Source organism: Ambystoma mexicanum, chromosome 12, assembly GCF_040938575.1.
Source record: "Ambystoma mexicanum isolate Mex_15411 chromosome 12, UKY_AmexF1_1, whole genome shotgun sequence".
NCBI lineage: Eukaryota > Metazoa > Chordata > Amphibia > Caudata > Ambystomatidae > Ambystoma > Ambystoma mexicanum.
In genome coordinates this window covers 643,293,013-643,319,302 of record NC_090936.1, presented here as the reverse complement: position 1 = coordinate 643,319,302, position 26,290 = coordinate 643,293,013, and the positions used below count along the sequence as shown (strand labels likewise).

The 26,290-nt window shown below is 47.2% G+C and overlaps 1 protein-coding gene across 4 annotated transcripts in view; it reads right to left on the bottom strand.

Moving 5' to 3' along the window:
* Positions 1 to 26,290, bottom strand: part of KMT2E (lysine methyltransferase 2E (inactive)) — a 3,564,841-nt gene that overhangs the window by 2,231,357 nt on the left and 1,307,194 nt on the right. For 3 of the 4 annotated variants that reach the window (XM_069629120.1, XM_069629118.1, XM_069629121.1), the window contains one exon: positions 1,926 to 1,964. The exons of the other annotated variant lie outside the window; for it this stretch is intronic. In XM_069629120.1, the coding sequence (XP_069485221.1) occupies positions 1,926 to 1,964 (39 nt within the window). The remainder of the gene's footprint in view (positions 1 to 1,925; positions 1,965 to 26,290) is intronic. 4 annotated transcript variants of the gene reach the window in all.

Genomic DNA, 26,290 nt, shown 5'->3' with positions numbered 1-26,290 from the left:
TTGTTTAGAAATGTTCCTTAAAGATGGTCACTGGGACCAAAATGTATTGGACGTTAATTTCACAGGCCTTTTCTGCCTTATGTTTGGAATAAAACATTTACAAATATCTGAATTATTTTGAATCACAGAATCATTTTTCTACATCAAAAGAGGAGAATAGAGTACAATAGACCAAAACAACAAAGAACTCAGAGTTGGAATCCATGCAGGTCCCTCCAACTGTTTGGGTTACCATACCCAGACAAACATTTAGCTAATTCTACGTATTACTCCACTGTGCAAGTGGAGTATCATCTGGCGACAGGACCAAATAATTCACATTACGACATAAAAAAAACACTCAAATAATTCACATTTAAACAAGCTGTGCCTGCTCAACCCCATCTGGTAATCCAATACTGCACTTGGAAAAAGTGGCAAAACTATTCCAGAATGGGAAGCTTAAAGAGTTTGAAGTGGAGCGGGAGATGCTGGTTGGGCAGAACCTTGGAATATTTGAATGTCTTAGGCTCATGGGATTCCTGTCGGACCCTAAATGGAGGGAAGAGCTAGCTCTTCCATTTGAGAAAATTAAAACAATCCAGACAAGGAATCATTTCTAAAATGTGCAGGGCTCTGGTGATGCCAGCTGTGAAAATAAGGAGGACATTCTAATCTTACTGGGATCGGGTGGTTGCAAATACGGTGCCAGATGTTGTTCTGGACAACATTTACAAGGTAACTTTCCATGGGAATCACTCTACTCACACTATTGAACATAATTTTAAGGTGTTCCACAGTTGGCATATGGCCCCGGTAAGAGTTGCTAAGATGCTACCAGAGTGGCATCACAACGGGGACGTGTGGATTTGGAGTCATAAGTGCTTATGTGGTGGGATTGCCTGCGGATTCCGTTTTTTTGGGTGGAATTGTTACACTGAATAATAGATATTATGGGGACCTCTGTACAGCTGGAACCCCTTACGCTACTCCTCGGAATTCCCCCTAGAGGGTATGAGACAAGGGTATGAGATATAGATTCCCCAAGGTATTCCCCATGGTATGGGAGGCCCGTTTTTTAATGTGCGAGTCGGATAGCAGTTGAACAGAAATTGAAGGATCCCACAAAACCTAAGAAAGGGAATTGGTTGCGGAAAGTAGGAGTCTATCCAATGGAGATATTGACATATATAGTGCATAATGACTTGTCTATTTTTAAAGAAGCATGGGGACAATTTAGAAGGAAATGTTGTTCGAATGGAGGAAGGGCCTTCGCACCTGATATTCAGGTCCGGAGAGCAGGAGATATGTAAGGGGAGACTGAGCAACAACTGGGGTGGGATACAGGGGGGGGGGGGAGTATCTGTACATATAAGGGATGAGACCTGTATAGTTTGTGACACAATTCAGTGATCCACAAGTAGTGTCTTGTTGAAGACTCGGACGACAGGTACAAACAGGTAGAAATTAGTTAGGTTCCATGGCCACTAACCGTAATGTGTCTTGTATTGTTGGATTATTGTTGGAGGGCTGAGGAGGTGGACCAGACTGGGCTCTCTCTAAAGGAGCTATGGGGGTTGGGGGGATTTCCCCTCTACCGGCTACTGTGAGTGTAACCCCCGTGAGGGGAGCGCAATCCCCAGACATTACATCTTGTCAGTGTATAATATGGTGTAGATTACTTTTTCCCCTTTTTCTTTTTTGAATGTGTTGATATTCGAAAAACTGCAATAAAAACTGAGCTTAAAAAAAACATTATAGCCTTTTTGCCTAACAATCCCTACTAATTTTCTGTCATTAGCGCAGTAAGTTAAAGAGAAATATGTGTACTTTATACAAATAGAAAAATGTTTCTTTGTGACGGCTAGTTAGTAAACACTTTTCCACAATAGGCATATTATGATAAAGTCACACTTTCATGTGTTGAGCTAAAATTAAACCATTACCTTTACTCTTGATGATTTTCTCGATCCCTCTCGAAAGGCCTAAAATAAAAAAAGGTTACAATTATTTGGAAAATAAAGTATTTCCAATATTATATATAAATAACCTGTAGAAAAGAGATGTCATTTATGTATTTTTTTATTTGTTTGGAAACCGTGCCAAACCCGTAGGTATCAGGGTGCTGGTTAGAGGAAGTGTGGTAATGTAGAGCATAATACAAGTGCAAGTACAATTTCATGTTGCAGTATCAGCATTTGGGGTAGGACACATACAAAGGCGTTATACATCTTCTGAGAAAAGCCAGGTTTTGAGATTTTTGCGGAAGGACCAGAGGGAGGTTTCGGCCCAAAGCTGAGGGGGTAGGGCATTCCACCATTTAAGTGAGAGTAGAGGGGAGCTGCATCCACCAGCTTTTTGCAGATTAAATGTAGGTGTTGCTAACAGGTTAGCTTGTGAAACTCTGGTTGGTCTGTTAGATTCATTTTTAATGATTTTATTGACAAGGTATTTAGGGGCCGTGTTTGCTAGGCATTTATATGTTAGGGTTTTGAAGTGAATTCGCTCGCGGATGGGGAGCCAGTGAACCTTTCTTCTTGCGGCAGAGATGTGTTCTTTTGTTAGGCTATACAAAGCTGCTCTCAGTGCATTATTTTGAATTACTTGCAGTTTTGTTAGGTTGCTTGAAGAAGTACAAGCAAAGAGGGCATAACAGTAGTCTAGTCTTGACAGAATGAGGGCTCTTACTAGCGTGAGGCAGCTCTCAGTAGATAGGAAGTGCCTACTTGCATTAATCAGCTTAGTGGTGCAGGCTGAGGATGAAGCTATCGCATTCAGCTGTCTAGTTAGTGTGAGGAAAGCATCCAAGTACACTCCTAACGTTTTTACTTCTTTGGAAACTGGGATAGAGTTGCTATCTATGGCGAAAGAAGCATAGGACTTGTTCTAGTTTGTTTTGGAGGATGTGGAATCCTACAAGTAGTAACTCAGTTTATTCATTGTTGAGGCACAATGAGTGCGCAGCCATCCAGGTCTGGATACTTTGGTAGATTGAGTTCAGGGAGCTTGTATCCGTGTTGTAGTTGCCTGTGATAGAAATGAGGATTTGTGTATCATCTACATAATTGGTCTAGAGGATACCTAAGGAGTCAACTAGGTCAAAAAGAGGCTGTGTGAAAATGTTGTACACTGTCGGTAAGACGCAGGAGCCTTGGGGGATGCCACAAGAGACTGGGGTGGGAAGTGCCGAGGCTAATGGTGAGAAGACTCTCATAGTTCTGTTATACAAGAAAGATTATATCCAAGTTATTTATTTTTAAATTTCTTTATTGGCATTTATAATGAGTACAACAGCAGTATGACAATGGGTGCCAACGGTTACCAGACATTTGGTCGAAAAAAATGGGTCTTTCGACCAGTTTTCAGTCGACCAAATGTCTGGACACCGGTGCCAACTGCAACCAAAAGGTGAAATTGTTTGAGTGAGCCAAGCAAGTAATAAACAACAAACAGGTTCAACATAAAACATTAACAATAACAGTGGTGTCTCCACATAATTAACAAGTGATCATTTCAAGAGGGTTATCAGGGGGGAGTGAGGGAAGGAACCCAAACAGATGGGCAGGCAGGGTGTCAAGTAAGGGGTAGATCAGTTTGTGCAGGGTTGTATCGTTCAAGGGGGTTTGTCATCATTGGAGGGATGGAACAAAGCCCATGTGAGGGCCTTCCAAGCATCTAGTGTCTGACTCGCATCATCGGGGGACCTGGCTATGCTTTCTTCCCAAGCCAAAGTCTCTGCCCCTACCCAACATTCAAGTTCACTGTGCCATGCATGGATTTGTGGGCCGCCAGGCCGCTTCCACGCCATGGCGATGGTCCTTTTAGCTAGGATGCACGATAGATCCATGAGCTTCACTGTATGCTTAATTTTGGCTAGTCTGGGATAAGTTCCTAGAAGGCACTCTCCAGGAGACCATTCATACCTGGTCATGTCAGCCTTCCTACAGGTTTGTTCCACTGCAGCCCAGAGTTGACGGGTTTTGATGCATTCCCAGAACATGTGCATTAGGTCCGCTTTGTCACCGTTACACCATGGACAGTTATGTTGGGGTTGCTCGTAGATCTTCGCTATTCTGTGGGGTGTTAGGTACGAGCGATATAGTATATTAAGTTGAATCATTCTGAATCTAGAGTTTCGGGAAACCTCTTTAGGGAACGCCAATGCTCTCCCCCATTCTCCATCCGTCATTTCGTGCCCCAGGTCTCTGTCCCATTTAAGTTTCAGGTCAGGGCTGCGGGGATTGAGCCTGTCTGCTGTCTGTATATTTGGGACACCGGTCTTCATCCCTCTCCCAACCCGTATAGGAGTGTCAAAAAGGGGCTAGACTCAGGCTCCTCGGGCCAGGAATCCCATTTAGCGCATGCAAGTTTACGGATTCTGAGATACCACAGGAATTGGCCGCTGGGAACGCCATCTTTGGATTGTAAGGAAGAGAAGTCTCGGAAGGAATCCCCCCAGGTGTACACTCCCAGCCTTTCCCAATATCTGATGGTTGCTAGATCAACGCTGCTCCGGCATAAGTCGGCAAGGAGCGGAATGTCCGGTGCATATGCATGCTTCAGGTGGAGGAGCGATGCTGTTCTGTGCCATATTTGTCTGCCAAGAGCAACTAAGAAGATGGTCTCACCTGAGACTTGTTGGGGAGCCCAAATGAGCACATTCAGCCGGATGGGAGCAATCGGGTGGTGGAACAGTGCCGTTTCTGGAGTAACATCGTCCGCCAACCATTTGGCAACAAAGCTGAGCTGGGCATTATATCCATGTTATTGCTTTAGGAGACAAATAGGCTGCTGATGCCAAGTGATTGCAAAGTATCTTGTGATCTACCAGATCAAAAGTCGCTGAGAGGTCAAGTAGGAGGAGGAGGATGGCAAATTTGCCCTTATCCTTTAGTTAATCCTTTTGTATCTTTAGATCAAGAAAAGCTTATTCAGTTCCGTGACCAGGGTGGAATCCTGATTGGCGCAAACCTAAAAGGTTATGTTCTAGGTGTTTCTGGATCTGTAGATATAGGCTGCTCGGTCCAGGATTTTGAGCAGGAAGGGGACCGTAGTGATGGGTCGGTAGTTGGTGGGGGTACTAGGATCAAGAGTTGGTTCATTTAAGAGGGGAAGGACCCATGCGTCTTTTAGGTGTGTGGGCACTGTGCTGGTGTTGAAGGAGGAGTTGATGGGAGAGGTAATGAATGAGGCTAGATCAGTGGCACATCCTTTGATGACGATGGCTGGGCAGATGTTGCCCTGACATCTAGAAGGTTTCAAGCCACTGATAATTTTAGCGACTTCGAGGTTCCGAAACCTTAGAGAAATCAGACAGCTGGTCAAAAGCATCCCGGAGGATAGCTCAGCAGGCAACGTGCTCGCTTTGGAAACAAGACGCCACGAAGCGACACAGGTTCGATCCCTGGGTCCGCGCTTAGAAACCTCTCGTTAATAAGCGTGTAATAAATACGCAACTAACACAAAAAAATGTTGGGACCAGCGCCTCGATGCCCCCGGGCTGTGTGAGTGCTTTAAAAATGCAAATAAATAAATAAATAAAATGAAGAGAGCCTGGAAGCCCAGGGGTGAGAGGCGTAGGTGTTTTGGTGCTCATGAGTTTTTTTTTTGCTAGGATTTTGGATGGGAGAGAAGTTATTTTGTCCAAGAGTGCATTTTGGATGTTAGTGCACCAGGTACTCTCTTTGAGGCAGTTGGTTGGAGGGGCCGTTGGAGACTCTAGTTCACGCAGTATGGCGAAAAGCTCTCTGGAGCTTGATTGTGCTTTATCGATCCGTTCATTGTATGACTTTTGTTTAGCTTGGCATATGGCTTGTTTGTAGGATTTGGATATGGAGGTTAAATGTGTTCCGTTGGTGATTGAAGGGTCCTTTCTCTGGGATTTCCACGGCCTGTTTTGAGGAACAAATTGATTTGAGACTAGTGGTAAACCATGTTTTCAAATGGGCTTGTGGCTTAGGTTTACTTTCACTCAGCGGAGCAATAGTTGTATGGATCCACAAGTTCTGTGGGATCCTGGGATCTGGCCTGGGACGAGGTAAGGTGCTTCAGTAGTGGCAGAATAGTGTCAGCCGTAATGTTATGGCCTTTTCTTGTCAGGGAGGCTGGTAGTGTTTAAGCTGTCTGAGGGTTCCGAGATGCGTTTGGAGAAGCCCAATGATTCTTAGGAAGTGGTTAACGAGAGAGCATGGGAATCAGCAGGGTCATTAAAGCCTAAATTTAGATCTCCTAAGAGGACGGTTCTTGAGGAAGGCTTAGTCTCTAGTGAGAGGAGTCATACAATGTTGCCTTCAAAGGATAGTATGGGTCCCAGAGACCTGTAGATGAGGTGATAGTTCACGGTGGCTATGTGGGATAGTTTAATGGACAATAGTTCGCCTGATTTGAATGCTAGTTATTAATTTCTTGGATGGGTAGCGCCTTTCTGGCAATGAAACCTAAACCCCCCCCTTTGGATGTTGTTCTATCTTTCCCAAAGATGGTGTAGTCGTCTGGGATGGCCAAGGATAATGCTGGCTCAGCTGCAGCACCTAGCCAGGTTTCTGTAATGGCCAGAATGTCTAGGTGGTTAGTAGTGATAAGGTCAGAGATATCAAGAACATGAGCCACTAGTGTACTGGTGGAGGGAGGTAAGAGTTAAGCGTGTGGTTGCTTTAGTCAAGGCCCTGGTTGCATTAGTTCAAGGGGGGTTCATGACTGGTAATGGGCGCTTGTCTAGGGCTGTTGAAAATGTGTTATGATCCGCTCTAGTCACTGTACTATTAGCAGTGAAGGCACTTATGGCTTCCTCAAGGTGCGAGTCATGCACGGTAGCCCCAGATTTGCTAGAGTTGGGCATGGATTTCGACTTGGAGGTGTTGTCAATGCTGACTACTGGTGAGCAGCTCGCTATGGCAATTGTGATGGGTAAGCATGTTAGGGGACAGTTTGCTGGCATGTTATTGACATGCATAACAATATGTTCATTAGCATCAGGTAAGCAAGTTGAGGGACAGTCAGCTGGCAGGTTATTCACATGCATAACAATATTGGCATTGGCATCAGGTAAGCAGGTTGAGGAACAGTCTGCTGGCAGGTTATTGACATGCATAACAGTTTTGTCATTAGTGAGATACGATTTGGCCACTGAAGCACTAGTATTATGAAAGCATGTTAAAGTGCTGGCAATTACATTGTAGAGATTGGCAGTGTTGGTGGGTGGAGGATGACGTGTAGACTGGTGTTGGGGTCAGTCGATGGTGGATGGAATGAGGAACCGCGGGGCAGAACGGTAACCAAGGTGCTCATTTCTGCTAAATTACAATTATAGGAGTACTTCAAGGATAGCTTCAAACAACTTGGTAGCAATTTACAGCCCTAATTCCGAAGAGGCTGTGGACTGCTGAAAAAAAGTACAAGACACCTGGCCACTTGAAGTCAAACAAGGTCCTAAAAGTTTTACTGCCCTGCAACTAACCATTTTTGGGCAAGATGGGGGAGTTTAATTTAACTATAGGTTTTAGATTATATTCATTGATATACTGTATATTTTTATCAAACCCTTTTAATAAGAAATGTATATCCTTGGGTTAGTGCATGGCATAATAAAAGTTAAGGCAAATTGTCTATGGTGTTTCAGAAAATAACTTTTGCAACAAACGTTTGTAAACTTGCATGGAAAATGCTGAAAGGAAGTCCATAGTAGAATTTCGAGGGAGCCACTTTTGCATGGAAAAGTTCACAATTTTTCATGGTTGGCTTCATATTTTGAAAAATGTTGCTTTCAATACGTTTTGAGCATCTTTTATCATAGAGTTTTCTGATAGGAAAAAAACAGCTTTTCCGGAACAAATATCTAAGAATTGGCTGACACAAACTCCTATGACACATGCTGTTAAGACGCATACACTTTTGACATACACATGTATGGCAAACACACTTTTGCCACAGCTCTTATCAAACATCGGCCAACAGGACGAGGACGCAACAGCGCCACGCTATTATTGAACTCAGGGCCCACCAGGAGCCCAGCTGTGACACACAGAACTGACCCATATCTGATACAGGACCCCACATGGGGCAAGTGACAACTACTATTAGCCTTGATAAAGACCCACAGGTCGAAACACGTGTTGGCTGACCACAATTGGGACCATGAGCCCACATCAAAATTGAGGAATAAAATCTGCACTTATCACTAAACGCAAACCGCGTGGAAAATCAACTTTTAAAAAAAAAAAAACAAATCGCGAGGTATCGAGGAAAAAAAACCCTCTCTTATGCAACATGCTCTTACTGTCATGACCCGGCGAAATTGCCCCTTCTGGACCTCATGGTCATTGTCACGAAGGGCTTGTACTCCTTGTTCCCCCCAACATGGCCGTACCAAGCTCCGTGCTACGCTACATTTTACCTTCAAGCCGTACTATTTCTCAACTCCTAGGGCTAAGGTGGGCTTCATAATATCGCATCTTTCCGGTAATGCCCTTACATGGGCCACTCCTTTACTCAATTCAGGGGATGCTCTCCTGGATGATTATGAAGGGTTCATCGCGGAACTCAAGACCATGTTCGAACGACCAGAGCTGGTCCACGGTGCTCAAGAGAAGTTACTTGACTTCCAACAAGGATCCCAAGACATGTTGACCTATGTTACCAGATTCAAACAGCTAGCCAAAGAGGCGGACTGGCAACTGGAAGCCAGTTTTACCTTGTTTCGCAGAGTTCTAAATCAAGAGATTAAGGACGAGTTAGCCAGGGTGGCACGTCCTAGTTCATTCCAGGCCCTCCTGGACTTGTCTATGCAAATAGACTTCAGAATCCAAGAAAGAAAGGCCGAAAAGAAAAAGAATAAAGTCTCAATTCAAAGAAACTCCCCAGAGAATACTACAAGGACAGAATCTGCCAAGAATCCGAGCACTGATTCTGAACCCATGCAACTTGGAGCCTTTCGTGGACCAATTTCCTCGCAGGAAAGGTTAAGAAGAATACACACAGGCTTATGCATGTATTGTGCCTCAGATAAACATCTAGTTAAAGAGTGTCCTCTGGCTCCTCCCCGACGCTCGGGAAACGCCAGCTACCAATCCTAAATTGAGCAAGGTTTCGGGAGAGCGATGTTTGCTCCACATCAATTCCATCCTTGAACTCTCCTGAACAAAACAAATTGGTGATATTACAGGCCTTTTTATCGCCATCCAAGGACAAGGTCTACCCCATACTGGCCTTGGTGGATTGCGGAGCAATGGGAGTCTTCATTGATCAAGATTGGGTCAGAAGTCATAACATTCCATATGAAGCAAGAAGTTTTTCACAGCCAGTGGAAGCAATTGACGGAAGACCTCTTTCCTCAGAACCCATAAGTCTGCAAACAAGGGAGATCCATCTTTCCATAAATCATCATCAAGAAAGAATTGCGTTTGACATTATAAAATCAGCCCATTACCCCTTGGTTCTGGGCATGCCCTGGTTACAAAGGCACAATCCATATATTAACTGGACGGCCGGATCCTTATTCCTGAGCTCAGAGTTCTGTATGAACCATTGTTTAAACCTGGATACCTCAGTCACAGCTCCTTTAAGTCTACCAAGGTGTCCAGAGACACCACTCATGGTTTCCAATATTGTACAAGTTCCAGAGATCTATCAAGGGTATGCTGATGTATTCTCTACTGCCATTGTTCAAGCCTTACATCCACATAGACCCGAAGACTGTGCCATAGATACTGAACCCTCAGCAGTGATTCCCTTTGGCAGGATGTTTATCCTTTCAGAACCCGAAAAGAGACCCCTACGGGAATACCTAGACACTAATCTTGAGAACGGCACCATAAGACCTTCAAAATCACCAGCTGGTGCTTCATTGTTCTTCGTTCCAAAAAAGGATACCAAAGAGCTTAGACCTTGCCTGGACTATCGGGGCCTAAATCAATACACCCTGAAAGACAGATACCCACTACCCCTGATCTCGGATATCCTTGAAGCTGTGAGAGGTGCAGTGATATTCACGAAACTGGATCTCCGAGGTGCTTACCATTTGATCCGTATCCGGGAAGGAGACGAATGGAAAACAGCCTTTAGAACACCCTTTGGTCACTTTCAATACCCAGTCATGCCCTTTGGTCTGACTAATGCTCCTGCAGTCTTCCAGCGTTTTATGGATAGGGTGTTATCTGACATGTTATTTCTCAATGTTATCGTCTACTTGGATGACATATTGATCCTCTCCAAGGACTCCTTGAAACATGAAGAACATGTAAAAGCAGTACTTCAACGTCTCCGTGAAAATCAACTCTTAGCCAAACCAGAAAAATGTTTGTTTCATGTTACATCAGTTCACTATTTGGGATTTGCCCTTAGTTCAGAAGGAATTAGTATGGACCCTTCAAAGGTGAAGGCCATACTGGCTTGGCCCGCCCCAACATCTGTTAAGCAAATACAATCCTTCCTGGGGCTTGCCAACTTCTTCCGGAAATTCATTCCCACCTTCTCCGAGATTGTTCAACCCATTGTTAATCTCCTGAGGAAAGACGTTCCATTTAACTGGTCTATACCACAAGACAAGGCATTACAACGCTTGAAAGAAGAATTCACTCAGGCCCCCATCCTGGCCCAACCTGACATAAATCGTCCTTTTCTAGTGGAAACTGATGCCTCCAATTACGCCATAAGAGCAGTTTTAAAACAAGAATTCGATGATAAGTTGGAACATCCCATTGCTTATCTCTCACGGACCCTGACCACCAGCGAGACTCACTACTCAGTTCTGGAGAAGGAGTTATTGGCTATTCGTCATGCCTTCACTGAATGGAGACATCTACTCCTGGGTGCTAAATATCCAGTTCAAGTCCGTACTGATCATCGAAATCTTCAGGTCCTACAATCCATGGAGTGCAGGAACAGTAGACAAGCTCGATGGGCCTACTTCTTTGCTCAATATCAATTTCAAATTTCACATGTTCCTGGATCTCAAAACTTGATTGCCGATGCCCTTTCTCAGCGTCCCGACTACATTCCCTTGGAGGATAAGATTTATCCTAAAATGTTTCCACCCACAATCTTTGTAACTCAAGCGATCAATCTCCTGGAAGAAATCAGAGTACAGACTCAATTATCTGAACTCTGGAAGGACATATCGAAGAAAAATCCCTGGCGTCTAACAATCAAGGAAGGATATTTATTCAATTACAATTCAGTGGTCATTCCGACAAAAGAACTTCAACAGAAGGTAATGAACCTATGCCATGATACTCTTCACTCCGGCCATCGAGGAGTAACCAACACCTTCCGTCTTATACAAAGACAGTTCTGGTGGCCAGGGATGAATTCCAGTGTAGTTAAATACATCAAGACCTGTGCTATTTGTAGTCAGAACAAATACGATAATCAGAGGCCGGCGGGTCTGCTTCTACAACCTACGTTGCCAACCAGACCCTGGGAAGTTATTGCCACTGACTTCATTGTTGAATTACCACCTTCCCGAGGATATACAACCATCATGGTAACCATTGACTTGTTCACTCATCTAGCTCATTTTACACCATTGTATAAACTACCATCTTCCTCAGAACTTGCTGGAATTTTCCTGGAACATATTTTTCGTCTTCATGGCCTTCCTTCCAAGATTATTTCGGATCGGGGACCTCAGTATAGTTCACAATTCTGGAAACATCTCTGTCGTGTTCTAGGAATCCAACGTGCCCTTTCTTCAGGCTATCATCCACAAACCAATGGGGCAACGGAACGAGTAAATCAAATCCTGGAACAATATCTTTGTTGTTTTGCCACCAAGGTTCAAGACTATTGGTCTCTCCTTATGCCTTTAGCCAAATTCTCCTACAATAACTCAGATCATTCAGCTCTCAAGATCAGCCCTTTCTATTGCAGTCAAGGTTATCACCCGTCTGTTATACCATCAGTTCTTCCAGAATCTACTCCGGTACCTACCCTTGACTCTTGGATTCAGATGCTGATCGACTTACAAAGAGAGGCCAAGGATCAGTTAGAACAGGCCCAGACTCGAACCAAAAGATATGCGGACTCTAAGAGAAGACCATCACCTTCCTATTCAGTTGGCGATCAAGTCTGGTTAGCCCCGAAAATGTTACCTCGACATCTACGACCAAACAAATTAGCTCCTCGCTATTATGGTCCATTTTCTATAAAGGAGATAATCAATCCTGTTTCCTTCCGACTTAAGCTCCCGGATTCCTGGAAGAAGATACATCCAGTCTTCCATACTTCCCTGTTGAAACCCTACGTTACTTCTACTAGAAAACCCTTCAAACCCACACCTGTTGTTGTGGACGACCAGTTGGAATATGAGGTGTCCAGGATATGTGATTCCAGGTATAGGAGGGGTCGACTACAATATCTGGTAGAGTGGAAAGGCTACCCCCCTAGCGAGAGAACATGGGAACCAGTTTCTAATTTAAAGACCCCTCGTTTGCTCAGAAGATTCCATCTTATTCACCCAGGCAAGCCTGGAGGAACCAGTCTTTGGAGGGGGCATGCTGTCATGACCCAGCGAAATTGCCCCTTCTGGACCTCATGGTCATTGTCACGAAGGGCTTGTACTCCTTGTTCCTCCCAACATGGCCGTACCAAGCTCCGTGCTAGGCACTAGCTTTCACGTCGTGGTACGTACTATTAATTGGTCACGCCCCTGCGGGTCCGCGTGTCTCAACGCTATCTTCGGTAGTGACCCGACGTGTGTTTACTCACTACATTGGTTTCCTTTGATCCTATTACTTTCTTCCTTGCCTTTTATCCTGTTCCTGGATTTCCCCCCCTACTTACTCGTTCAACGCTATCCTGGATACTCTGGAACCACGAACTTCCCGGAACTCTGAACGCGTCCTGCAACCTGACGAGGCTCGGGCGAGCCTATTCAAGACCCAAACCATCCACAGGAAGAGTCCTGCGGCCGAACAAGGGAGATCCCGATCACAGGTGAGACAGGGGAGATTTACGACACTTACAACATATGCTTAGAACAATTTAAAGCTTTTACATGAAATATACACGTTTGTGTAGTAGATGCACATTTAATAAATGTACACTAATATACATATGAAACCTTTCATCAAAGTCAGGAATAACTTTGATGTCACTTATGTGCTTAAAACACATTTTGGAGTTGTAAATTGCATACATGTACAAAAAGTAAAACTCCTGTACGCCTCTTATATGAATTGAAAACTCACATGAACATTACACTGCATTTTAATGTGAGCCTTTATATGGATAAAAGGTGTATAAGACATGTGTAGAATGAATGTACAACATATATATACGAACAGTACACATGCGTGCAGGAGATAAACATTTTGTAAATTTCGTAGATGTACAATTGTATATATTTATGAAAAGTCACATCAAAATGAAGACTGGCTGATGTATGCTTTCAGGAGATGTAAATTGTGTAAATGTACGAATGCACCTCATATACGTATAAAAACTCACATCAAAGTCAAACCTCACTTTAATATGAGTTTTCATACCTAAAAGAGGGATATAGGATGTGCATTTTATGACTTCATACTAATGCACTACACTACCGTCACAGATGGGCACAAGAACACACCAACTCTCAAAGATAGTTCTAGCGTTTTTATTAAAGACATTGAAAAGGGGCTCACCAAAGACTGTCCCTCTCACTACTGTTTAGCTCCGGCAGTTACCTCCCTAGCCTCAGTGTTGCCCAAGCCCAGCATGGTCTATAGAAATCAGAAACCCCTACTGTCTATCCACTGACAGACTAATTGTCACCCTTTCTCTCGGTCTCTCCCTGTGAACAATGTACTTGAAATCCTAACCTAGGTCCCAAAATACAAGTATACCAGATACTCAGTTCGCACTCACTCCTTTCCTTGCTCTTGTACATCTCACCCTGATGTCCCATGCTTCCTTCTCCTCTCCTTCTTCCTCCCACTCGCCATCTCTCCCTCTCTCGCTGTTCTTGTCGGTCCCTATGATGTTTTCCATCTGCTCCTACACCCCTTCACTATATAACCCTACTCCCCCTGCGCAGTACTACAACTCTGCCTCTTCCCCACTAATACATTCCACCCATACCTTCTTCCATTCACTCTCCTTTTACTCTTTTAGTCAACTTTTCATTCACTGATTCACCCCCTACTCTGCCAGTCTCACTCTCACTCCTTGAATGTACACTCACACCCAAGAACCACTTTCTCCCACCAATCAATACCTCACTTTGCACACTCCTTCTTCCCCATGCTCTTCAGTGCCATCCTTCCTGTGACTGGTGTGTTTGGTCCTTCACCTCTGTTTACCTCACCTAAAGAGCCCACACCTTCCAGTTTCCTGTGCCCATTTTTATCCTCCTCTTTTCCCCTCCATCGGCTCCCTCCCTCATCTGGTTTCCTGGGCCAACTGCTGCCTATCTTCTCCCCAGTTTTGGGATTACAGGCAAGCAAAGACATATAAGCGGACTGTTAAAGGAAAACTGAAAGTCTCAGTCTGTATCACATAGATCACTGTGATTGCTGTTTTGCTGTGTAGGCTGCTGAGCGGCTGTATTGAAGATAAACTAAATGTTTGTGTTGCATAGAGCGCTGGGATTGCTGCTGTGATGTGTAGAATTCTCCGTAGGTCCACAGTTCCTCATTGTCTGTCTGGGTCGGGTTGTTCGCTCTCTTCCACTGCCAGGCCTTCTGGGGGATGTAGTCCTTCGGTACAAACAGAAAGAGACTGGCCATCATCGTGCAAAACAGGTATGGGGCAAGAAAAGATGGTACTTATTTTAATCATGCAGACTCATGAAGGGCTATCTAAGAGGTGTCTCCAATCTTCCTCTTCCCCCCTCCCCCCGGGAGGGTCATGGCCCTGACCCTGTAACTCTACTCATATGCTATACACTCGCATGCTATATACTTACACACCAAAAATTCACATGCTTTAAGACACACAATTTTACAACACACGCACTTACGTCAAACACTTATGCCACCCAGTGACCTACAAATGGAAGAGCTAGAATACAATCGCTAAATAAAGGGACTACAACAAATTCAACCAATAAAACTCGAATATATAAACACTCAATACCACTACAAAACAAACTCCAAGAATTAGGCAGGTTACATGAATACCATAGTTGAAGTGAGTGTTAAGGTTCGATCTGTAGTGGGTTGGATTGAGGGTTTATACTTTGAGTGAGTTTTGGTTGAATTTTTAGCGGAAGATAGTGAGAGTCTGCACCTTAACAATGTTATTCCCTCTCTTTTTAAACTTTACCTTTTGTAAAATGAACCTTAACTATGAAATTAAAAGGTATATAGAGATATATATATAAATATATATTTTTTTTTCAGTAAAAAAACTTTGTTAACATTTGTGATGTCATCTTTGATGTCCTGGGTGTTAGTCTTAGCAGTGCACGGTGGTGGCGCGAGTTATGGTTGCTTAGCTTACCATAACTGGCGAATTTCAGGGGGTTTTCGGTTTTACTTGGAACCATAACGTCTCTTTAACAACGTTTTTTTACTGAATTTCATAGGTTTTTAGTAGAGCAACTTAACCATAACGTCCCTTTAACAAAGTTTGTTTTTTGCTGAATTTCATAGGTTTTTAGTAGCTCAACCTAACCATAACACCCCTTTAACAAAGTTTTTTCACTGAATGTAGATATAGATAATAATTTGATAAATGTTGACTAGGATTTCCTTAGTATATATACATATAACATAGAAGATACTGAACCCCCTGCCCCACGCTAGTGATTTTAGATGTCCGCGGACTGTGCGCATGTCCGCGGACGGACGCAGTCAACATCAATACTATCCAAAAACTCAGGGGGTATCTTATATTGTTGTATTATGCAATAGAAACACTAAATATGTTCAAAAAGCAACACATAAATAAATTACATTCAATAATAAATAAGAAGTGGACACTGTATATGTAAGACACCTACCGTCCAATTAAATAGCATATGCAACAGAATGGAATATACCAAAACAAAATAAATATGCCTCCAACAGAATTACCTCACAGAAACTGCATGGCAAAAAGCAGCATCAGACCTACGCAGCAGTAACAGCAAAACTTAGCAAGAAACTAGTAAGTACACTACATTTATTTTATATATTTATAAACTTTCTGTATTAGGTACACTAAAAGTAATTCTTTTTGTTTTTCACACAGAAATGTCTAGTACTTTGGAATGGCTGGAAGAAAATCTCCCTTGCGACAAAATGAGTGAAGACAGTGATACTAAGGGTAGAGACTACACTTTCTATATAAGCCAATGAATAACCATTACTTTGTGTACTTAATTTTTTATTTTTTTTAACAGACCATACAGACATTAAAAATAATATACCAAGAGAGACATTAGAAAATCCTCTGCAGCGAATGCAGCAAAAAATTGATCCTTTAACCCTTTAAGTGCCATGGGTATTTCTCCCCAGTGCCAGAGCCTTTTTTGGTGATTTTGGTATGTGGCCATTCAATGGCTTGTAACTTTTTTGTTACATGAGATAACTCGGCCAAATTTGGCTCCTTTTCTTCCCACATGTAGGCGGTCGTAACGCCACCCAGGAATCCCAGGTTGCTGTAGGGGGGTGAGAGAAAATAAGGAAAATGTGCGAAAATTTTGGGTTTTTTCAAAAAATGGCAATAAAATGATGCACAAAGAAGCCTGTGGTCTTTTCCTTGTAAGAGCTAGGAACAAATGGTTTGCTGTGCTGAGTTCCCCAATGTGTTGGCTTTCAGGAACAGGTTGAGTGGAAATGGAAAAAAATTATTTTGATGGGGATATCAACCGTTTTGTGAGAGGTAGGTGATTTTTGCCATTTTTGCCAATTGGACATGCATGGACGGAATGGAAGAAAAGGGCAGGAAAGCCAAATTGGAGGACAGAAAGGCATATATTTCTGAAAAGTAGACAAAATTCCAAGTTTAGGAAGGGGTGATTTGTATAGGTCAGGCAACAACTAGGTAGGGGAAACTGCCATCGAATGGGGGAAAAGCGGGAAAATGACTGAAAAAAAAGGTATGTGTTGGACATGGTTGGCTTGGTACGGCAATGGCTTCTATGAATTTTGAGAAAAGCAATGCTCCGCTACATTCCCCCGACTCTTGCAGTTAGGAGAGCATACCATTTTTGTAGTGTTTGTACAAAACAAGCAATACCACAAGCCAAACACTGAGCCATGGTACACAGGAGTTTTACGCTCACGGCCTGACCAGACGCACTTAGCATGTGTAAATTGGGAAAACCAATGTGGTGAGGAACGGCAGCCATACATTTTTTGAAAGAGCACAGGCAGACCTTTTCAAGGGTAGGTGACTTGTGCAGGTTACAAAAGTGTATGGTGGCTAAAGCAGCGACTAAATGTAGGTCACATTTGGGAAAAGAAAGGGTTGTGAGACAAAGGGCTCCAGCAAATGGGTCAAAACGTTATGAAAACCACACAAACACAACACATGGCCTACCGTCCCGCGTTCCCACAGGTGTCCCGATGAAAACGGTACCTCACATGTGTGGGTGCACCTACCTGGCCGCCAAGGGGAAAGCCCAAAACACAAGTAACCCCAAGTCTGTTTTCACACCGGAAATGTCACACTCTCCCATCATACAGATATGGGCCTCGGGTGTCCAAGCCACCGAGGAAAACAGGGAACCCCATGCATTTCCGAAAAGAGGACACCCGTGGGAATCCGCAGAGGTATGATATGCCCAAATTGCCCCAGAATTTATTACCCAGACACCCCTGCAAAGTCCGAAATGTGGGGAAAAAAACGCTTTTTCCGCACATTTCGCTCGACGCACCCATCGAAACACGCCCCCAACAACACATGGCCTACCGTCCCGCGTTCCCACAGGTGTCCCGATGAAAACGGTACCTCACATGTGTGGGTGCACCTACCTGGCCGCCAAGGGGAAAGCCTAAAACACAAGTAACCCCAAGTCTGTTTTCACACCGGAAATGTCACACTCTCACATCATACAGATATGGGCCTCGGGTGTCCAAGCCACCAAGGAAAACAGGGAACCCCATGCATTTCCGGAAAGAGGACACCCGTGGGAATCCGCAGAGGTATGATATGCCCAAATCGCCCCAGAATTTATTACCCAGACACCCCCGCAAAGTCCGAAATGTGGGAAAAAATACGCATTTTCCTCACATTTCGCTCGACTCACCCATCGAAACACGCCCCCAACAACACATGGCCTACCGTCCCGCGTTCCCACAGGTGTCCCGATGAAAACGGTACCTCACATGTGTGGGTGCACCTACCTGGCCGCCAAGGGGAAAGCCTAAAACACAAGTAACCCCAAGTCTGTTTTCAGAGGGAAAACTCAGACATTCTGCCGACCGGCACAATGTACAGATATGGGCCTCGGGTGTCCAAGCCACCGAGGAAAACAGGGAACCCCATGCATTTCCGAAAAGAGGACACCCGTGGGAATCCGCAGAGGTATGATACGCCCAAATTGCCCCAGAATTTATTACCCAGACACCCCTGCAAAGTCCGAAATGTGGGGAAAAAAACGCTTTTTCCGCACATTTCGCTCGACGCACCCATCGAAACACGCCCCCAACAACACATGGCCTACCGTCACGCGTTCCCACAGGTGTCCCGATGAAAACGGTACCTCACATGTGTGGGTGCACCTACCTGGCCGCCAAGGGGAAAGCCTAAAACACAAGTAACCCCAAGTCTGTTTTCACACCGGAAATGTCACACTCTCACATCATACAGATATGGGCCTCGGGTGTCCAAGCCACCAAGGAAAACAGGGAACCCCATGCATTTCCGGAAAGAGGACACCCGTGGGAATCCGCAGAGGTATGATATGCCCAAATCGCCCCAGAATTTATTACCCAGACACCCCCGCAAAGTCCGAAATGTGGGAAAAAATACGCATTTTCCTCACATTTCGCTCGACTCACCCATCGAAACACGCCCCCAACAACACATGGCCTACCGTCCCGCGTTCCCACAGGTGTCCCGATGAAAACGGTACCTCACATGTGTGGGTGCACCTACCTGGCCGCCAAGGGGAAAGCCTAAAACACAAGTAACCCCAAGTCTGTTTTCAGAGGGAAAACTCAGACATTCTGCCGACCGGCACAATGTACAGATATGGGCCTCGGGTGTCCAAGCCACCGAGGAAAACAGGGAACCCCATGCATTTCCGAAAAGAGGACACCCGTGGGAATCCGCAGAGGTATGATATGCCCAAATTGCCCCAGAATTTATTACCCAGACACCCCTGCAAAGTCCGAAATGTGGGGAAAAAAACGCTTTTTCCGCACATTTCGCTCAACGCACCCATCGAAACACGCCCCCAACAACACATGGCCTACCGTCACGCGTTCCCACAGGTGTCCCGATGAAAACGGTACCTCACATGTGTGGGTGCACCTACCTGGCCGCCAAGGGGAAAGCCTAAAACACAAGTAACCCCAAGTCTGTTTTCACACCGGAAATGTCACACTCTCACATCATACAGATATGGGCCTTGGGTGTCCAAGCCACCAAGGAAAACAGGGAACCCCATGCATTTCCGGAAAGAGGACACCCGTGGGAATCCGCAGAGGTATGATATGCCCAAATCGCCCCAGAATTTATTACCCAGACACCCCCGCAAAGTCCGAAATGTGGGAAAAAATACGCATTTTCCTCACATTTCGCTCGACTCACCCATCGAAACACGCCCCCAACAACACATGGCCTACCGTCCCGCGTTCCCACAGGTGTCCCGATGAAAACGGTACCTCACATGTGTGGGTGCACCTACCTGGCCGCCAAGGGGAAAGCCTAAAACACAAGTAACCCCAAGTCTGTTGTCAGAGGGAAATCTCAGACATTCCGCCGACCGGCGCAACTTACAGATATGGGCCTCGGGTGTCCAAGCCAGCGAGGAAAACAGGGAACCCCATGCATTTTCGAAAAGAGGACACCCGTGGGAATCCGCAGAGGTGTGATTTGCGCCCATCGCCCCAGATTTTTTTACCCAGACAGCCCTGCAAAGTCGGAAATGTGGGGAAAAAAACGCTTTTTCCGCACATTTCGCTCGCCGCACCCATCGAAACACGCCCCCCACAACACATGTCCTACCGTCCCGCGTTCCCACAGGTGTCCCGATGAAAACGGTACCTCACCTGTGTGGGTGCACCTACCTGGCCGCCAAGGGGAAAGCCTAAAACACAAGTAACCCCAAGTCTGTTGTCAGAGGGAAATCTCAGACATTCTGCCGACCGGCGCAACTTACAGATATGGGCCTCGGGTGTCCAAGCCAGCGAGGAAAACAGGGAACCCCATGCATTTTCGAAAAGAGGACACCCGTGGGAATCCGCAGAGGTGTGATTTGCGCCCATTGCCCCAGATTTTTTTACCCAGACAGCCCTGCAAAGTCGGAAATGTGGGGAAAAAAACGCTTTTTCCGCACATTTCGCTCGCCGCACCCATCGAAACACGCCCCCCACAACACATGGCCTACCGTCCCGCGTTCCCACAGGTGTCCCGATGAAAACGGTACCTCACATGTGTGGGTGCACCTACCTGGCCGCCAAGGGGAAAGCCTAAAACACAAGTAACCCCAAGTCTGTTGTCAGAGGGAAATCTCCGACATTCTGCCGACCGGCGCAACTTACAGATATGGGCCTCGGGTGTCCAAGCCACCGAGGAAAACAGGGAACCCCATGCATTTTCGAAAAGAGGACACCCGTGGGAATCCGCAGAGGTGTGATTTGCGCCCATCGCCCCAGATTTTTTTACCCAGACAGCCCTGCAAAGTCGGAAATGTGGGGAAAAAAACGCTTTTTCCGCACATTTCGCTCGCCGCACCCATCGAAACACGCCCCCCACAACACATGGCCTACCGTCCCGCGTTCCCACAGGTGTCCCGATGAAAACGGTACCTCACATGTGTGGGTGCACCTACCTGGCCGCCAAGGGGAAAGCCTAAAACACAAGTAACCCCAAGTCTGTTGTCAGAGGGAAATCTCAGACATTCTGCCGACCGGCGCAACTTACAGATATGGGCCTCGGGTGTCCAAGCCAGCGAGGAAAACAGGGAACCCCATGCATTTTCGAAAAGAGGACACCCGTGGCAATCCGCAGAGGTGTGATTTGCGCCCATCCCCCCAGATTTTTTTACCCAGACAGCCCTGCAAAGTCGGAAATGTGGGGAAAAAAACGCTTTTTCCGCACATTTCGCTCGCCGCACCCATCGAAACACGCCCCCCACAACACATGGCCTACCGTCCCGCGTTCCCACAGGTGTCCCGATGAAAACGGTACCTCACATGTGTGGGTGCACCTACCTGGCCGCCAAGGGGAAAGCCTAAAACACAAGTAACCCCAAGTCTGTTGTCAGAGGGAAATCTCCGACATTCTGCCGACCGGCGCAACTTACAGATATGGGCCTCGGGTGTCCAAGCCAGCGAGGAAAACAGGGAACCCCATGCATTTTCGAAAAGAGGACACCCGTGGGAATCCGCAGAGGTGTGATTTGCGCCCATCGCCCCAGATTTTTTTACCCAGACAGCCCTGCAAAGTCGGAAATGTGGGGAAAAAAACGCTTTTTCCGCACATTTCGCTCGCCGCACCCATCGAAACACGCCCCCCACAACACATGGCCTACCGTCCCGCGTTCCCACAGGTGTCCCGATGAAAATGGTACCTCACATGTGTGGGTGCACCTACCTGGCCGCCAAGGGGAAAGCCTAAAACACAAGTAACCCCAAGTCTGTTGTCAGAGGGAAATCTCCGACATTCTGCCGACCGGCGCAACTTACAGATATGGGCCTCGGGTGTCCAAGCCACCGAGGAAAACAGGGAACCCCATGCATTTTCGAAAAGAGGACAACCGTGGGAATCCGCAGAGGTGTGATTTGCGCCCATCGCCCCAGATTTTTTTACCCAGACAGCCCTGCAAAGTCGGAAATGTGGGGAAAAAAACGCTTTTTCCGCACATTTCGCTCGCCGCACCCATCGAAACACGCCCCCCACAACACATGGCCTACCGTCCCGCGTTCCCACAGGTGTCCCGATGAAAATGGTACCTCACATGTGTGGGTGCACCTACCTGGCCGCCAAGGGGAAAGCCTAAAACACAAGTAACCCCAAGTCTGTTGTCAGAGGGAAATCTCCGACATTCTGCCGACCGGCGCAACTTACAGATATGGGCCTCGGGTGTCCAAGCCACCGAGGAAAACAGGGAACCCCATGCATTTTCGAAAAGAGGACACCCGTGGGAATCCGCAGAGGTGTGATTTGCGCCCATCGCCCCAGATTTTTTTACCCAGACAGCCCTGCAAAGTCGGAAATGTGGGGAAAAAAACGCTTTTTCCGCACATTTCGCTCGCCGCACCCATCGAAACACGCCCCCCACAACACATGGCCTACCGTCCCGCGTTCCCACAGGTGTCCAGATGAAAACGGTACCTCACATGTGTGGGTGCACCTACCTGGCCGCCAAGGGGAAAGCCTAAAACACAAGTAACCCCAAGTCTGTTGTCAGAGGGAAATCTCAGACATTCTGCCGACCGGCGCAACTTACAGATATGGGCCTCGGGTGTCCAAGCCAGCGAGGAAAACAGGGAACCCCATGCATTTTCGAAAAGAGGACACCCGTGGCAATCCGCAGAGGTGTGATTTGCGCCCATCGCCCCAGATTTTTTTACCCAGACAGCCCTGCAAAGTCGGAAATGTGGGGAAAAAAACGCTTTTTCCGCACATTTCGCTCGCCGCACCCATCGAAACACGCCCCCCACAACACATGGCCTACCGTCCCGCGTTCCCACAGGTGTCCCGATGAAAACGGTACCTCACATGTGTGGGTGCACCTACCTGGCCGCCAAGGGGAAAGCCTAAAACACAAGTAACCCCAAGTCTGTTGTCAGAGGGAAATCTCCGACATTCTGCCGACCGGCGCAACTTACAGATATGGGCCTCGGGTGTCCAAGCCACCGAGGAAAACAGGGAACCCCATGCATTTTCGAAAAGAGGACACCCGTGGGAATCCGCAGAGGTGTGATTTGCGCCCATCGCCCCAGATTTTTTTACCCAGACAGCCCTGCAAAGTCGGAAATGTGGGGAAAAAAACGCTTTTTCCGCACATTTCGCTCGCCGCACCCATCGAAACACGCCCCCCACAACACATGGCCTACCGTCCCGCGTTCCCACAGGTGTCCCGATGAAAATGGTACCTCACATGTGTGGGTGCACCTACCTGGCCGACAAGGGGAAAGCCTAAAACACAAGTAACCCCAAGTCTGTTGTCAGAGGGAAATCTCCGACATTCTGCCGACCGGCGCAACTTACAGATATGGGCCTCGGGTGTCCAAGCCACCGAGGAAAACAGGGAACCCCATGCATTTTCGAAAAGAGGACACCCGTGGGAATCCGCAGAGGTGTGATTTGCGCCCATCGCCCCAGATTTTTTTACCCAGACAGCCCTGCAAAGTCGGAAATGTGGGGAAAAAAACGCTTTTTCCGCACATTTCGCTCGCCGCACCCATCGAAACACGCCCCCCACAACACATGGCCTACCGTCCCGCGTTCCCACAGGTGTCCCGATGAAAACGGTACCTCACATGTGTGGGTGCACCTACCTGGCCGCCAAGGGGAAAGCCTAAAACACAAGTAACCCCAAGTCTGTTGTCAGAGGGAAATCTCAGACATTCTGCCGACCGGCGCAACTTACAGATATGGGCCTCGGGTGTCCAAGCCAGCGAGGAAAACAGGGAACCCCATGCATTTTCGAAAAGAGGACACCCGTGGCAATCCGCAGAGGTGTGATTTGCGCCCATCGCCCCAGATTTTTTTACCCAGACAGCCCTGCAAAGTCGGAAATGTGGGGAAAAAAACGCTTTTTCCGCACATTTCGCTCGCCGCACCCATCGAAACACGCCCCCCACAACACATGGCCTACCGTCCTGCGTTCCCACAGGTGTCCCGATGAAAACGGTACCTCACATGTGTGGGTGCACCTACCTGGCCGCCAAGGGGAAAGCCTAAAACACAAGTAACCCCAAGTCTGTTGTCAGAGGGAAATCTCCGACATTCTGCCGACCGGCGCAACTTACAGATATGGGCCTCGGGTGTCCAAGCCACCGAGGAAAACAGGGAACCCCATGCATTTTCGAAAAGAGGACACCCGTGGGAATCCGCAGAGGTGTGATTTGCGCCCATCGCCCCAGATTTTTTTACCCAGACAGCCCTGCAAAGTCGGAAATGTGGGGAAAAAAACGCTTTTTCCGCACATTTCGCTCGCCGCACCCATCGAAACACGCCCCCCACAACACATGGCCTACCGTCCCGCGTTCCCACAGGTGTCCCGATGAAAACGGTACCTCACATGTGTGGGTGCACCTACCTGGCCGCCAAGGGGAAAGCCTAAAACACAAGTAACCCCAAGTCTGTTGTCAGAGGGAAATCTCCGACATTCTGCCGACCGGCGCAACTTACAGATATGGGCCTCGGGTGTCCAAGCCACCGAGGAAAACAGGGAACCCCATGCATTTTCGAAAAGAGGACACCCGTGGGAATCCGCAGAGGTGTGATTTGCGCCCATCGCCCCAGATTTTTTTACCCAGACAGCCCTGCAAAGTCGGAAATGTGGGGAAAAAAACGCTTTTTCCGCACATTTCGCTCGCCGCACCCATCGAAACACGCCCCCCACAACACATGGCCTACCGTCCCGCGTTCCCACAGGTGTCCCGATGAAAACGGTACCTCACATGTGTGGGTGCACCTACCTGGCCGCCAAGGGGAAAGCCTAAAACACAAGTAACCCCAAGTCTGTTGTCCATTCTGCCGACCGGCGCAACTTACAGATATGGGCCTCGGGTGTCCAAGCCACCGAGGAAAACAGGGAACCCCATGCATTTTCGAAAAGAGGACACCCGTGGGAATCCGCAGAGGTGTGATTTGCGCCCATCGCCCCAGATTTTTTTACCCAGACAGCCCTGCAAAGTCGGAAATGTGGGGAAAAAAAACGCTTTTTCCGCACATTTCGCTCGCCGCACCCATCGAAACACGCCCCCCACAACACATGGCCTACTGTCCCGCGTTCCCACAGGTGTCCCGATGAAAACGGTACCTCACATGTGTGGGTGCACCTACCTGGCCGCCAAGGGGAAAGCCTAAAACACAAGTAACCCCAAGTCTGTTGTCAGAGGGAAATCTCCGACATTCTGCCGACCGGCGCAACTTACAGATATGGGCCTCGGGTGTCCAAGCCACTGAGGAAAACAGGGAACCCCATGCATTTTCGAAAAGAGGACACCCGTGGGAATCCGCAGAGGTGTGATTTGCGCCCATCGCCCCAGATTTTTTTACCCAGACAGCCCTGCAAAGTCGGAAATGTGGGGAAAAAAACGCTTTTTCCGCACATTTCGCTCGCCGCACCCATCGAAACACGCCCCCCACAACACATGGCCTACCGTCCCGCGTTCCCACAGGTGTCCCGATGAAAACGGTACCTCACATGTGTGGGTGCACCTACCTGGCCGCCAAGGGGAAAGCCTAAAACACAAGTAACCCCAAGTCTGTTGTCAGAGGGAAATCTCCGACATTCTGCCGACCGGCGCAACTTACAGATATGGGCCTCGGGTGTCCAAGCCACCGAGGAAAACAGGGAACCCCATGCATTTTCGAAAAGAGGACACCCGTGGGAATCCGCAGAGGTGTGATTTGCGCCCATCGCCCCAGATTTTTTTACCCAGACAGCCCTGCAAAGTCGGAAATGTGGGGAAAAAAACGTTTTTTCCGCACATTTCGCTCGCCGCACCCATCGAAACACGCCCCCCACAACACATGGACTACCGTCCCGCGTTCCCACAGGTGTCCCGATGAAAACGGTACCTCACATGTGTGGGTGCACCTACCTGGCCGCCAAGGGGAAAGCCTAAAACACAAGTAACCCCAAGTCTGTTGTCAGAGGGAAATCTCCGACATTCTGCCAACCGGCGCAACTTACAGATATGGGCCTCGGGTGTCCAAGCCACCGAGGAAAACGGGGAACCCCATGCATTTTCGAAAAGAGGACACCCGTGGGAATCCGCAGAGGTGTGATTTGCGCCCATCGCCCCAGATTTTTTTACCCAGACAGCCCTGCAAAGTCGGAAATGTGGGGAAAAAAACGCTTTTTCCGCACATTTCACTCGCCGCACCCATCGAAACACGCCCCCCACAACACATGGCCTACCGTCCCGCGTTCCCACAGGTGTCCCGATGAAAACGGTACCTCACATGTGTGGGTGCACCTACCTGGCCGCCAAGGGGAAAGCCTAAAACACAAGTAACCCCAAGTCTGTTGTCAGAGGGAAATCTCCGACATTCTGCC